Source organism: Rhynchophorus ferrugineus, unplaced genomic scaffold (genome assembly GCF_030347505.1).
Source record: "Rhynchophorus ferrugineus isolate W39M unplaced genomic scaffold, kcgeb_rfMv2 rfM4, whole genome shotgun sequence".
In the NCBI taxonomy this organism is placed as follows: Eukaryota; Metazoa; Arthropoda; class Insecta; order Coleoptera; family Curculionidae; genus Rhynchophorus; species Rhynchophorus ferrugineus.
The window spans coordinates 19,822,541-19,837,831 of record NW_027472583.1 but is presented as its reverse complement, the minus strand read 5'-3'; the positions used below and the strand labels follow the sequence as shown (position 1 = coordinate 19,837,831).

Sequence of the window (15,291 nt, the reverse complement as noted above, 5' to 3'; positions counted from 1 at the left end):
GTTAAGGAGTGGCTAAAAACGCTCTAAAATTTAAAAAAGATCATATTAAAATTAATGATGTTATCTTATATTTAACCCAGTCATATGAGTAATTAAAATAACCTATTATATCGTAATTCTTAATAACGGTGTATTTATTATAATTCGACGTATTTTCAGAGAATATTTAATGATGGGAAGTTGCTTGTTATTGTTAAAACAGAAATACCCTTTGGTTTAATGCTTATATAATTAATTCATGTGTTTATATGCATCTTTATCTCACTGGCAGATATTCGCAGAACTAAGGAATATCCATACATTCCAACGAATTACTTTTGAATATAAAATATGTCTCAAGTATGCTTATTTACCAATCATAAATAAAGAATCTCTGAGGTATAGTATATATTTATATTATTAGTTCAATTTTGAGCCAATAAGACACTTAGAATAATAGTATAACTGTTTGTCTAGGAAATATGCCTAATGTATATCAAAACTAATGTCTGTTAATGAAGATTTTGAAAAATAACTTAATATGCTAATGTATTGCTCCGTTTTTCTTCAATAACAACAATATTTTTTTCTTTATTATTAATTATTCTTGTATCTTTAGTTACAGATTCTTTTCTCTATTTTTATCACAATACATTTGAATTTATACCATAGATTTTCAATTTCAATTATGAGATAATGTTCTCTTCTGTCATTTTATAATTTTTACTTTAGTTCTATTCTGATCATCGTCACATTGTTATATTCTTTTCTAATACTATACCCACTTTAAAGGGTCCATAGTGTTTTCAGTTTTTATGGTCTCTATATATTAGGAGATAAATGAATTTTAACTTTTTAATCCAAGTTGTTCTGATTTTTTATCAATTGAAGGGTTTTTGCCTAGATTTTGTTATTCTAAATAATAGTTTTATTTACACTGCAATTCAGTTATGGAAATAACTGGGAAATGTTCTTGTCAAATGTACTCTGCTAACATTTGCAAAAATAGTCTACGCAATGAAAATTATCATTTTTGTTTAACACTTTAATGAAGATGAGTGGCTATTATAAATGATTATTATAAATAGCGCTGGACTCAAGACGGAGCCTTGAGGGACTCCTTTAATTACGGGAAAAGTAGACTAGGGGAAGTCTCTCTAAGAAACTCGGAATGATCTATTGTTAAGAAAATTTCAAACGAATGCAGATAATTAAAATGTTGTCTTCGTATCCAAGCCTACTTCATGATGAACTCACTATTCACTAGATGAAGCGCATTTTATTGATCCGATGACAGCGAATGTATTCCTTGATATCTTTTTCAAATCCTATGAGATGATTGTGAGTAGATCTGGTAGAGAGGGCACTAAAATTACACTCAATACTAGAGAGATGCGGACTGGTTTCCAGAGACCAGAAGAGATGATTAAGGATAATTATTTCGAATAATTTTAATAGATGGTCTGTGAGGCAGATAGGTCTATATATAGAAGCAAAAGTAGGGACTTTATAGGATAGGGTTAGTAATAGAGGGAGCATGAGGGAAGAAATATACCCATAATCAGAAAGTCATATTTGAAATTGATAAATGTTAATAAAATATATTAAAACAGGACATAGGGTTCAATAATTGCTATATATTGTTATTTTCCTATTCCCTTAGTATAAATTACATGATTTAAGGAGCTCCGAAATTAACATTGTATTCGCTAGCACGACAAGTGAATGTACTTTTATGGTCATCATAAGCATAGCTATAAGCATCCGGGCATGCGTCTTTAAATATCTTAGGATAATTAACCGGCCAATCCGTACTCTTACAGGTTTCAGGGGTAGAATGAGCTCCAGTACAACAGTACTCGTCAGTATGGAAGGCGTTACAAGCGGAATTACACGCAATAACCTGATTATGATCTGGATTCCAGACTTGAAGTTCACTAGGACAGATTTGATTAATGTTGGTACCACACTGAGACTTTTTACAACTGTACTGGCCACCATCACCGTTACCATTAACAGGCTCGATCTAAAACATTCAAATAACATATATTGATTTTAATTTAAGAATACTTTAAAAAATCTTACAGACGCCATGCTGTTAAAACCATCAACTAAAGATACATCATAAAAATCAAGTCCATCGGCTCCTTTCAACGTTATTTCTATCAGGGTTGTTGGTGGAGTACCGCCAGCTCCACCACATTCAACTTTATTACCACAGTCTCCAGTATAACAGTGATTGTTCTGATCTTCGTAACACCAAGTTCTAGACCAAAATCTTCCAGCCCAGTTGTCAGCGGCGTCAAGACTTCTCTGATAAAGTATTACCGTTTGAGATCCAAAAACATACGGTAGACACTATATTACCGATTCACCTTGAGCTAGTTTGAAGCCACCATTAGCGAGATTTTCATGGCCGGGATTTCCTTGAATACCAATCCAAATCTGACCACCATCCAAATTTTTTATATTAAACCGCACAGCTTCGCAACAAGCTAGTACGCCAAATATAAAAGCAAGATAATATTTCATTCTAAAAATTGAAAGCATGATTATCATATAATCCTGAAAGTTTGAACATAAATACAATTAAGTTGAAGAACAGAGTACTATGCTTAAAGAGTTAATTCTATTTTGGAACACTACTAAATTAAAATATGACAAAATTGTTGACTATTTAAAAATAACCATTTATTCTTCAACTTTATAATATTATGTCTATCATTATGGTTTATAATAAGGTTTTCTGTGAAACGTTGGAAAAAAAAGTTTGACAAAAAAGGAGTTCCAGTTAATAAGACCTTTTCTAATATGTATTGGAAAATTATTTTGCAACACTTACCTGTTTTGCTTTACAGTCACACAATACTGATGAGTGCCCGGCATTTTTTCATTGTTTTATATACAATTTTCCACCTATTATAGCTTTAATTAGTTTAAGTATATATAAGTAATTATATGTTTCATATTTTATCACGTAACCTCGACAACAAATAAAACACCTGAAAGTTATAGTTTTTATTTATCAAATTTAACGGATAATTAACTTTAATGGTTTTTATTGTAAACACAAATTACCTCTGCATTAAAAATTTGTGAATTTCAAAATTAATTTGCTATCATGCTTTTAAAACTAATAAGTTTAAAAAGCTTTCAGGACTTTAAAATGTTATGTTACGAAATTCACAATATTTAAAAAATGTCAGTGTATTTCTTATCATTGTCAATAAATAACTAATATGTATTAGGGCCTATTATTTTTTTATGAAATCATTTTATTACATAACGTACGAGTAACAGACATCTTCAGAAATATTGAAAACTAACATAATCTAACGTGTCTTATAGTCTTGGTGCTTTGGTTTTACAAAACCCAGCACGGATAAACACTGTTAATTTTTCTGTTCCTTATCGCTTTTAGAGCATATCTGGTAGTTGGCGAATTAGGTGATTATGAATCAGCTCAACACCTTTCAGGAATCGTGTTTGTAGGTTTGGTATAAATTTTGTAACCATGGCTCCCTCGGTCACCCTGTACATCTGAGTATTCTTGGTAACCATGCTTTGCTCATGCAGTGTTTTGTTCAAAAAGCTTTAAAAAATTGAAGAAACGATTGGAAAATAGTACAAAGCTAGAAGGATATTATGTTGAGAAATTATTTTTATTTTCATTGCCTGGGTAACACATCTTAATACAATTCATATAGGTGTAATGATGGTTTCATTTGGTTTGGGACTCATAGACATAACACTATATTCAGCAAACCCTAATTATAAATGGGTTTAACTTCCAATGCATTATAGTTGAGGTTAGTTATCAATTTTGTATCATCAATCTTGAGCCATTTCACTGTGTTTACCTTTTTGAGGTTTAGCATTTCAGTTTTAACAGTTATTGCACCCAATAACCTTGTTCTGGTATAGTACGTAATATCTCAAAAAAAAAACAAAATGTTGTTTGATCAACCTCTGATAACTCTTCCGGGTCCAGGCACAGAAACTAACATCAGACATAAGTATTCATGAACGTAAATTGAACACTTGACAAGAATTATTTGAAAAATATTTCCAAAAATCTACTCACAAATGAACTTCTAATATTGCACCAAGTTTGTAAAATTTCCAAAAAGATTGTATGGAATATATATAATACTTGTAAATAATCCCTGATGTTTATTGATATATTTGTTATCAATTTAAAATTTCTTAATTGAAGTGTTTGTATATTAATTATCCTGTGTTTTTAAGAACATTATATTTTGTATTATATCAATATTAATTATATATCAATAAAAAGTGGTATTAAGTATCTGATAATTGAGTTTGTCATACCGGTAAAGAGAAATTAAACTTTTTTCGGATAGTTACTGATTTTAAATTTTTCTAATTAAATATTTTAAAGTTATTGGCCCTTATCATAACAATATTTTTAAATATACAAATAAAATTTCGGAGACTTAATAAAATATTGAATGTATTGCGTTATATTTTACATTAACATAGTTAAACTTAATTATTAAGCAGAACCAAAGTTAAGGTTGTACTCGCCGGCTTGACAAGTGAAAGTACTCTTATGGTCATCATAAGCGTAGCTGTAAGCATCAGGGCAAGCATTTTTGAATATCTCTGGATAATTGACGGGCCAATCTGAGCTTTTGCAGGTCTCGGGAGTAGAGTGAGCACCAGCACAGCAGTATTCATCGGTATGGAAGGCATTACAAGCAGAATTACAAGCAATAACTTGGGATCCTTCTGGGTTCCAGATTTGAAGTTCACCGGGACAAATTTGGTTGATGTTTGTGCCGCACTGAGCTTTTCTACAGCTGTATTCACCGCCATCACCATTACCATTTACGGGTTCAATCTGGAATGTGAAATATTATTTCTGGTTTATAAACAGTTTCAAGTAACTTACGGAAGCCATGCTGTTATAACCATCAACCAAAGAGATGTCGTAATAATCAATTCCACCATATCCTTTCAAAGTGATTTCAATAAGAGTTGTTGGAGGAGTGCCGCCAGCTCCGGCACATTCAACTTTGTTACCACAGTCTCCAGTGTAGCAATGGTTGCCTTGATCTTCATAACACCAAGTTCTAGACCAGAATCTGCCAGCCCAGTCATCAGCAGCATCAAGACTTCTCTGAAAAATCATCCGTGGTTGTAATAAAATAAGTAGTTTTGATAAGAATAACTTACCGATTCACCCTGAGACAGTTTGAAACCACCATTAGCTAAATGATCGTGTCCAGGATTTCCTTGGATACCAATCCAGATTGGTCCACCATCAAGGTTTCTGATGTTAAAGCGAACTGCCTCAGAATAGGCCAACAAGCTGACAAGAAATACTAGAGCAAATTTCATTCTGAAACAAAAATATAAATGATATAGAAGCATTATAATATGTGGTAACAAAATCAAAGCCAATTTTAGCGAAATAATATATTTATTGTTCTGATTACTCACCTAACGGTTCCTTATACCTCACAAGATAAAACTAATTTTTAGATGTCGGTCTGTTGCTTTTATACAGGATTTTTCCCACTTCATATTAGTTGTGAAGTAGGCAACTTATCAAAATAATTTTTTCGACAATGTTCGATAGATCTTATCTATATTAGTGTCCTTAATGAACAATAGGATGTTGAGAATATTTTATCTGTTTATTAATATGTGTAGCTCAATGTTATTGTCGTCTGCGTAAAATTTGGATAATTGCTACTTTATGATTGATTTTCCCATTTATTGAATTTTTAAACATTTCACTTGTTTAAGTTATCATAGATAACTCTGTCTTATCGTCTGGTAACAAACACAATTCGCAGGAGATCCAAAATTTATCGGATTTACCTAAACTTGTTATTGGCCTGACTACTTTAAGAATAAAATATGTTTATTATTCTATAATTATGTATATTATGTGGTTGCATGTATTCTGACAATTTTTTTAAGTTAAAATTTATTAAGTGAGAAAAATTCGTACGATATGTATTAACCTATATATTTTTTATTATTTTCTACAACATTTTTTTTTCTAAATTTTGGCAACATGGCGATACCGTGTCTAGACAAGGATTAGTTGGGCAGCAATCGATCTATTTTCCACCTTTTTTCATTTATTTTCGAACTAATTCTAATCAGTAAAGTACTATACTTATGAGCACACAGGGTGTGGCGGAACTTCCCATTCGAACTGCAACAATATATCCTTCATAACTCTTGTAACATGTGTCCTAATATTGTTGCTAGAGAACAACTTCACATCTATTACTAGCTTTTGCTAGCTTTTTTGCAATAATGGATCATTTAATTCGAGATTGGTAGATTGTAATTTTGTAATGTACACCTTGCTGTTTTACGATATGCACAAGACTTAAATGTTTTGCTTCGGTGTCGATGTGCATGGCTATCCTGGACTAACTCATGAATTTTTATATTTGGTATTATCATAGTGGATCCACTTTACATGATTCGTCACCATACGCTAAAAGAAAACTATTATTTTTTGCAACTTAAGCAATGACTAAGCAATGGTGTAGTAATAATTTTACAACTGTACTGGCCACCATCGCCGTTACCATTAACAGGCTCGATCTAAAACATTCAAATAACATATATTGATTTTAATTTAAGGATACTTTAAAAAATTACAGACGCCATGCTGTTAAAACCATCAACTAAAGATACATCATAAAAATCAAGTCCATCGGCTCCTTTCAACGTTATTTCTATCAGGGTTGTTGGTCAACTTAAGCAATGACTGAGCAATGGTGTAGTAATAATATTTGAAATATAATTTTAAGTAAATTCATGCGGTACCCATTTCCATTTTTCTACGGCATGTAAACAACTTAAAACAATTGATTAACCATCTGCTAAGCTGTATGAAAATTATTAGTTGAGCTGAATTTTCGTCTATAAGTCTTGCAACTCATTTGCATTCACTGACTGCATTGCATTCACTTCTTAGTCATTGATATAAAAATAATCACTTTTATATAGTTAAAATCAAACTCGAAAACTGGGCTAGGAAAAATATCGAAAATAAATCACCATACATTTATAAAAGTATTTTATTAGCATTGCGGTTAGACTTCTTCAAATGAAACAATAAAAGTAATGAATGTCGAACACATAATTCGTTTTCAATCTTTCCATGATTATTCAATACTAGCGGCCCGCCCCGGCTTCGCACGGGTGCAATGCTGATACTAAATTAAATACACTACAGAAAAAAATATGAACGTTGTTTATAAAAACATAGCGGCCCGCTCCGACTTTGCACGGGCATAAAATATATATGCCTATGTCACTCAATGAAAACATGATTAAAATCGGTCCAGTATTTTTGGTTCATTCATTACTGCCCTTGGCCTGCACGCATTAAATTTGGAGTAAAACAATTCCTCTTCCCCTATTCTTACTATGAAGATTTCCTGCTATCTTTGGAATATCTAAATTCATACAATTTTTATTACATTACACATTTTTAAATGCAAATTTTAAATTTGTAATATCTCCAAAAATATTTGTTTAATTTACATGCTGTAAGGAACCATATTGATCTATATTAATTGCACACTGTATTTAAGGTACTTAATTCGATAAGGATTAATGCCGTATTGCTTAAAATAGCTTCGTAAATAAGCCATTTTCTCACGTAAAAAGTAAACAATAAAAATGGTTAATGTAGGTTATCCCTAAAAGATAAACATATACCATCGCGGACTTTTTTGTAGACTTTTTTTTTGGTGTACAATACTGTAGTACATTAATTTGATCTAACTCGTAGGGTTAGGCAGCGTTTTTGCTAATTGCTAAATAAGCCTAAAAAAATAGGTTAATTTACGACATCACGTTGTCATTGTCATCATCAAAATCCGTTGCGTAGTTTTAAAGATTTAAGCGCACATAGGGATATAGGGACAGAAAAGGGGACTTTGTTTTATACTATGTAGTGATTATTCAATAATACTAAATGGATGATTGTTATTAGGTTAGAATGTTTAAGTTTATACTTATACTTCACATTGTAATCAATGAATATCGTCGTATAACACATAGAAGATGCTCTAACAATCTACCTAATATAATAAGCGTCAAAATCTCTAAATATAAATTATTATTTTAGTGCATAAGAAAACATCACTAATTTTTAGAGATGTATATCCTCTAAAGATTCTGTAACTTTGTATATGGGTAAGATCTTAGCACAAAAGTCATAATTATTTTTGGCTTGTCGATGTAGGCGAGCGATTTTAGATAAAACGTAACAATAAATCAAAAATGTAAACTTATAGTTACACATTTGAAAGTTCTGCAAAGGTTTCTTTCCATAAATGGATTGTGGCGTAATCTATTTGAAATGTTGCTCCATCTTACTGAAATCACAGTTCCTTCAAATTAAAGCGATTTATTTACAAAATGAAGAAAGCACAGATTATAATCACTATAATCACCATTTCTTTCTAGACACTGTATTTTTTGAGAAAGTAACTGAAAGTACCGACGTAACAATTCTACAAAAATTAAGCTTCATTTCTAAATAAAATAACTAAATCTGCGCTTTGTAGGGCTTCATACGATTCTTACACGAGTTAAATTTTATAAATTTGTAATCCAATATATTTCCAGTAAAAAAATATAATCCAGCAAAAAATGTCACAAAATGGTTAAAAGTGGATATCACCTTAAGCGTAAATTATTTGGCGGTAGCTGTAAGTTGGTAATTTATTATTGCATTTTAAAATTATATATCGCTTAAAAACACTAATTATTGCCAACTATCAAAATAGTTTAGTTTATAATAAGTCGATTGTATGTATTTTTGTTTCTTTGTTAAGGAATATGGCAATCGCTGAACGTATAACTTTCTGAAATTCAAAAGCTCGGTCAAAATATTCCTCACATTGCCTAATGAATTGTCTGGCCTTGCATTAAAGATATCTTGGTTAATATGAACCTCCAAAACCATATTTCCAGCAGGAAGCTGGAAATATACAAATGAGTTCACAGATCTTCCTGAAACTTGATAGGTATTCATAAAGAAACATTTTTAGGAAATATCTCACCGCCAAAATATATCTCAAAACTTATTATAAGTTGAAGCCAAAATCTCGAACCATCATTCAAATAGTCTACTCGGTCCTTGTATATGTGTTTTATATCAAACGTGCCACGACGACTAATTTATTCAATAACTTTTACCATAAAACAATTAATATGATTTGAAGAATATTATATTAACCAGTAAATGGATTTACAATTTTCGATAATTCTTATCAGTCTCTGAAACTTACACGCTTCTAAAACACAAGTATCCTTAAACAATTTTGATAGCAATTAATTATTAACTCTGTATTTTAATTGACAATTAACAACTTTGTAATAGGATAGTAATAATATTTTCCGTCAATAAACCTTTAACTTTTTTCAAGTCAACTCTATACCACTGAAACTTTAACTAAATTGTTCAATATGTGAGGCAATCAAGTTTGGAATTACTAAAAGTCGATTTCTATAATAATATACTAGAATATTAAATATTCATATCTTTAATTTTTATTTATCGACTGTATTTATAAAAACAAATGAAATACTGTAAATTTAACTGAAGATTCTATTTATTGCCTTATATACTATAAAACAAACATATTTAAAATCAAATATTAAGCAGAACCGAAATTAAGGTTGTATTCGCCGGCTTGGCAAGTGAAGGTACTCTTATGGTCATCGTAAGCATAACTGTAAGCATCAGGACAAGCGTTTTTGAATATTTGTGGATAATTGACGGGCCAGTCTGAGCTTTTGCAGGTTTCGGGAGTAGAGTGAGCTCCAGCACAGCAGTATTCATCAGTATGGAAGGCGTTACAAGCAGAATTACAAGCAATAACTTGGGATCCTTCTGGGTTCCAGATTTGAAGTTCACCGGGACAAATTTGGTTAATATTTGTGCCACACTGAGCTTTCCTGCAACTGTATTCACCGCCATCACCATTACCATTTACGGGTTCAATCTGGAATGGGATAAATTAACTATAATTCATTAAGTGACAATTTAAATTAACTTACGGAAGCCATGCTGTTATAACCATCGACCAAAGAGATGTCATAATAATCAATTCCACCATATCCTTTCAGAGTGATTTCAATAAGAGTAGTTGGGGGAGTACCGCCAGCTCCGGCACATTCAACTTTGTTACCACAGTCGCCAGTGAAGCAATGGTTACCTTGATCCTCGTAGCACCAAGTTCTAGACCAGAATCTGCCAGCCCAGTCATCAGCGGCATCAAGACTTCTCTGAAAAATCATCCGCGATTATAACAGACAGGATTAGTATTCAAAAGGATAACTCACCGATTCACCCTGAGCCAATTTGAAACCACCATTAGCTAAATGATCGTGTCCAGGATTTCCTTGAATACCAATCCAGATTGGTCCTCCATCAAGATTTCTGATGTTAAAACGAACGGCCTCAGTATAGGCCAACAAGCTGATAACGAATACTATAGCGAATTTCATTCTAAAATAGAAACATGATACACATAAAATAACATTATATAATAAATAAAATTACGATATTTTATGAAATAATAAATATATGATTCTATGCTACTACTTACTTGGTACTAATTTATACCTTGCAATATAAAACTGAACTTTAGTTGTCTACGCGTTGCTTTTATATATAATTTTGTCCACTTGACCAAATTATTATGAAGTATGTAAATAAAGTTTATCATTTTTTTTTAATTCTTATCTATCTCTCTCATTTCTGAACAATAGGGGATCGAAAATATTATTTTCAAGTGTTTTTAATTTTGGCTAAGGGCTATTTTTGCACTATTTTAATTTAATCGAACATTAAAATTCCCATGACTGAATTATATTTTTGAAATATTTTGTATACAAAATATTTCATTTGTATTGTGTATTGTATATTGTATATAAAATGTTCATAAATATAATTTAACCTAATTATCTGGATAACTGGATAATATCTCTTTGATTTTAGTTTGTAATAAGGGGCAGTATCTCTAAGCAAATAATATCAAGAAATTTGAATTTGTGCTTAGTACTTATCTCTAACACAGCCTTTTATAGCTTTAGGATATAAGTATACTTAAATTTGGATTAAATATTTAAAAATTATTGTTTTAATGCTGAAGATATGAAGTAACAATCACAGACATTAGTATGATACAATTCTAGATTGTGAATTTTATGTTCCGTAAGATGCGAGAAAAGCTAAATGAAGTCAAGGATCTACTAGATCCGGTAAAAAAGCTGGATATTAAAACAGTGTATCATTCAGAAAATCTTTCAAAGATAACTTTTAGACTGTCTAAAAGCCTCATCCATATCAAAACGCTTTCAAAATCCTTTCAATAGATTTTTATAGTAGCATTCGAATATGTTTTTGGTGCATAGTTAAAGGTTTTTCTATTATGCATGTTAAATACTACTAATATTCTGATCTATATTGCCTCTAAAAACTAAGAAGGTCGAAAATGTATAAATCCGACTCGTTAATTTAACAGAAAAACAGCCAACACCGATATCAATTAATACTCGTGCAATATTTGTCAAAGTCTTTCAATAGACCGCAATCATTCCCAAAGTCAATTTAACCATGGGGTAGGTTAAATTACTTAAAATCAGCCGGATCTATGAGTATTTATTGTCGATTGTTGTCTCGTGTTATTGAACATTAGAACGTTCATAAATATTTAAGATAAATAGAATAAGATTTTCCTTAATATCTCACATTCAGCTTGTTTAATTTCATTACTGCATCAACCTTGTTGAAAAACAAGATGGAATTTATCACCAGTCGTGAGTGATCAAAAGATAATGAACAGTAAATTTAACATACATAAATCTATGACGACTCATCATTGCAAACACCACTCAAACAAAACTATTATGAGTGATTGTTATATATTGTGCTTGATGTGTTTGAGTTAAATAGTGAAAGAAACAAGCCTTTATGAAGCAATGTAACATCGTAGTTTTTCACCATATGTTACAAAACTCGTGAAAATCTACATGGAAATGTTTAAATTGAATCTTCCGTCCTTCTCGCTATATTGGTCGAATATTACTCCTTCCGTACATAAAGAATTTCGCTTCCGTTTATTAAATATTGGAAAAAGTAACAAATAAAACACACAATTTAGTTACAACAGTTGTTATTTATATGTTGGGCCTTATAATTAAAAATCATATATTTATAATCGACATTGAATGCATTCTTTTCAAACATATTATCCGAGAAAATAAATACACATTTTCATGCGTTGAAATCAAACTTCATAATATTTTTAGCGTTTCTATTAAGATAACAGTTTCCCAAATATTCTAGCAAACAAATGGTCGCATACTATTTAAAGTTAACCGCTTTATACTGATCTAAAACTACTGTCACTTAATTGCGCAACTATTTTATAAATATGCTTTATCCACGAGTAAACTATGTTGGGTTTTGCTCGTCTTGGTGATTATTCCAACATAGATTATTAAGAATTGTTATATACGGAATATTAAGATCTCTCATAACTCATCGCTATATGTTAATCTTTGAACCAACCAATACGAGTCAATTTTTGAGCATCAGATAATGCGTTAACCAAAGCGAATGCTTTTAAATGCAAATCATTATACAATATCGCATAACGTACAGTATCAATGTTTTCAGACACAACAATCGATTTTGGGCAATATTCACTGGGTCGTTCTGCAGGTAGATGATGTCTGATAATATTTAGTGGTACCAGCTCAGAAATATAAATAACATAACTCAACAATAAATACTCAATTTTTGATAGAATAAGTAAATGTACGTTGAACTAGGGTTTTTATAGAGTAAAACCTTTCAGTATTCTGTTTATCAGTATAGCAATATTAAATTTTCAGATTATTATCATTTTTATACCATATAAAACACTTGTTTTTTTTTTGAATAATTAAAGATTGTAAATTTTTCTAGTTAAATATTGTTATTAGCCCTTATTATATTAATATTTCTAAATATACAAATAAAATTCCGAAAATATAATGAAATATAGAATGTATTGTCTTATATATTACATAAATATAATTGAGCTTAAACATTAAGCGGAACCGAAGTTAAGGTTGTACTCGCCGGCTTGACAAGTGAAAGTACTCTTATGGTCATCATAAGCGTAGCTGTAAGCATCAGGGCAAGCATTTTTGAAAATTTCTGGGTAATTGACTGGCCAGTCTGAGCTTTTGCAGGTTTCGGGAGTAGAGTGAGCACCAGCACAACAGTATTCATCCGTATGGAAGGCGTTACAAGCAGAATTACAAGCAATAACTTGAGATCCTTCTGGGTTCCAGATTTGAAGTTCTCCGGGACATATTTGATTGATGTTTGTGCCGCACTGAGCTTTTCTGCAACTGTATTCACCGCCATCTCCATTACCATTTACTGGTTCAATCTGAAATATGAAATGTTAGTTTTGGTTCGTTACAGAAAACATATTGAAGTAACATACGGAAGCCATACTGTTGTAACCATCAACCAAAGAGATGTCATAGTAATCAATTCCACCATATCCTTTCAACGTGATTTCAATAAGAGTTGTTGGAGGAGTGCCACCAGCTCCGGCACATTCAACTTTGTTACCACAGTCTCCAGTGTAGCAATGGTTGCCTTGATCTTCATAACACCAGGTTCTAGACCAGAATCTGCCCGCCCAGTCATCAGCAGCATCAAGACTTCTCTGAAAAATCATCCGTGGTTGCAACAAAAAGAATTAGTTTTAATAGGAATAACTTACCGATTCACCCTGAGACAGTTTGAAACCACCATTAGCTAAATGATCGTGTCCAGGATTTCCTTGGACACCAATCCAGATTGGTCCACCATCAAGGTTTCTGATGTTAAAACGAACTGCCTCAGAATAGGCCAACAAGCTGACAAGAAATACTACAGCAAATTTCATTCTAAAACAAAAATATAAATGATATAAAAGCATAATAATATGTGGTAACAAAAACAAAGCTAATTTTACCGAAATAATATATTTTTGTTCTGGTTACTTACCTAACGGTTCCTTATACCCCACAAGATAATACTAATTTTTAGATGTCGGTCTGTTGCTTTTATACAGGATTTTTCCCACTTCATATTAGTTGTGAAGTAGGCAAATAGATTATTTCAAGAATGTTCTTTAGATTTTATATGATAGTGTCCTTAATGAACAATAGTATGTCGAGAACATTTTATCTGTTTATTGATATGTGTAGCTCAATATAATTGTCGTCCGTATAAAATTTGAATAGTGGCTACCTTATGATTGATCTTTCCCATTTTTTGAAATTTCAAAGATTTCACTTGTTTAGGTTATCATTGATTACTTTCCTTATTTAACTATTAGGGCTTATCTCGAATCTTTTGCCGAATTATATGGGCGAATGATGTGTTAAGATCAACTTTCAATATTATCGTATGAATTTTCATCTATAAGTCTTGCAATTTATTTGCATTCATTGTTTTGTATTTATTTCTCTGTCACTGACATCAAAAGAATCACTTTTATTTCGTTAAAATCAAAAGCAAAAACAAGGCTTGGAAAAATGCCGAAAGAGCATCACCATACATATATAAAAGTGTTTGATTAGTTTTTTATAATAATTAATGACAAACACACAATTCATTTGCAATCCTTCCTTGATTATTCAATATTATTCAATAATACTAAATGGAATATTGTTACTAGGTTAGTATATTTAAAAGTTGTTTATACTAATATTTCAAATTTTATTCAATGGATATCATTGTATATGTGGTATACGATCTGTCAAACTATATAATGCAATAAGTATCAAAAGCTCTAAATTTAAATTATTACTTTATTGCATAAGAATCAATAACTATTTTTAGAGAGTTATAATCTCTAAATGTATAAAAAGTGTATAAATTTTATTAAGAGTACATAATTTGCCATTCATACTAAAAAACTTCGATTCGGTAACTTCGTATATCGATCTCAGCAAAACATGGAATGTCTTCCAAATCGTCATTATCTTTGACTTGTCGATGTAGACCAACTATTTTAGAGAAAATGTTTCAATCAATAACTCCAAAATGTGAAATTATACAGGTTTAAAATGTATTCAAATTCTTCTTTCGATAAATGGATTGTGGCGTGAGCTATTTAACTTGCTTCATCTTAGTTTGCTCCATCTTATTGAAGCCACACCTTCTTCACAATAAGGTGATTTATTTACGAAACGAAGAAATCACTGTAATCACCATTTCCTTCTCAACACTGTATTCTTTTTTAA

General features: G+C 31.1%; 5 protein-coding genes across 9 annotated transcripts in view; 1 reads left to right on the top strand and 4 right to left on the bottom strand.

Annotated features, from left to right (window-relative positions):
• The window catches only part of btsz (bitesize), a 236,261-nt gene that overhangs the window by 102,610 nt on the left and 118,360 nt on the right, over positions 1–15,291 (top strand). The window lies entirely within an intron of this gene.
• On the bottom strand, positions 1,597–2,544 carry LOC143194824 (uncharacterized). Its single transcript, XM_076401551.1, has 3 exons — positions 2,347–2,544; positions 2,065–2,292; positions 1,597–2,005 (listed from the first exon to the last, which is right to left on the bottom strand). Exons 1-3 carry the CDS (start codon positions 2,536–2,538, stop codon positions 1,658–1,660), a joined length of 768 nt encoding a protein of 255 aa, XP_076257666.1. The 5' UTR covers positions 2,539–2,544; the 3' UTR covers positions 1,597–1,657.
• Positions 4,436–5,584, bottom strand: LOC143194825 (uncharacterized). The gene is made up of 4 exons (XM_076401553.1): positions 5,446–5,584; positions 5,179–5,344; positions 4,895–5,122; positions 4,436–4,843 (listed from the first exon to the last, which is right to left on the bottom strand). The coding sequence occupies exons 2-4, from the start codon at positions 5,341–5,343 to the stop codon at positions 4,496–4,498; spliced, it is 741 nt and encodes a 246-aa protein (XP_076257668.1). The 5' UTR covers position 5,344; positions 5,446–5,584; the 3' UTR covers positions 4,436–4,495.
• On the bottom strand, positions 9,585–10,678 carry LOC143194826 (uncharacterized). Its single transcript, XM_076401554.1, has 4 exons — positions 10,602–10,678; positions 10,336–10,501; positions 10,051–10,278; positions 9,585–9,995 (listed from the first exon to the last, which is right to left on the bottom strand). Exons 2-4 carry the CDS (start codon positions 10,498–10,500, stop codon positions 9,648–9,650), a joined length of 741 nt encoding a protein of 246 aa, XP_076257669.1. The 5' UTR covers position 10,501; positions 10,602–10,678; the 3' UTR covers positions 9,585–9,647.
• On the bottom strand, positions 13,032–14,166 carry LOC143194827 (uncharacterized). Its single transcript, XM_076401555.1, has 4 exons — positions 14,048–14,166; positions 13,782–13,947; positions 13,497–13,724; positions 13,032–13,439 (listed from the first exon to the last, which is right to left on the bottom strand). Exons 2-4 carry the CDS (start codon positions 13,944–13,946, stop codon positions 13,092–13,094), a joined length of 741 nt encoding a protein of 246 aa, XP_076257670.1. The 5' UTR covers position 13,947; positions 14,048–14,166; the 3' UTR covers positions 13,032–13,091.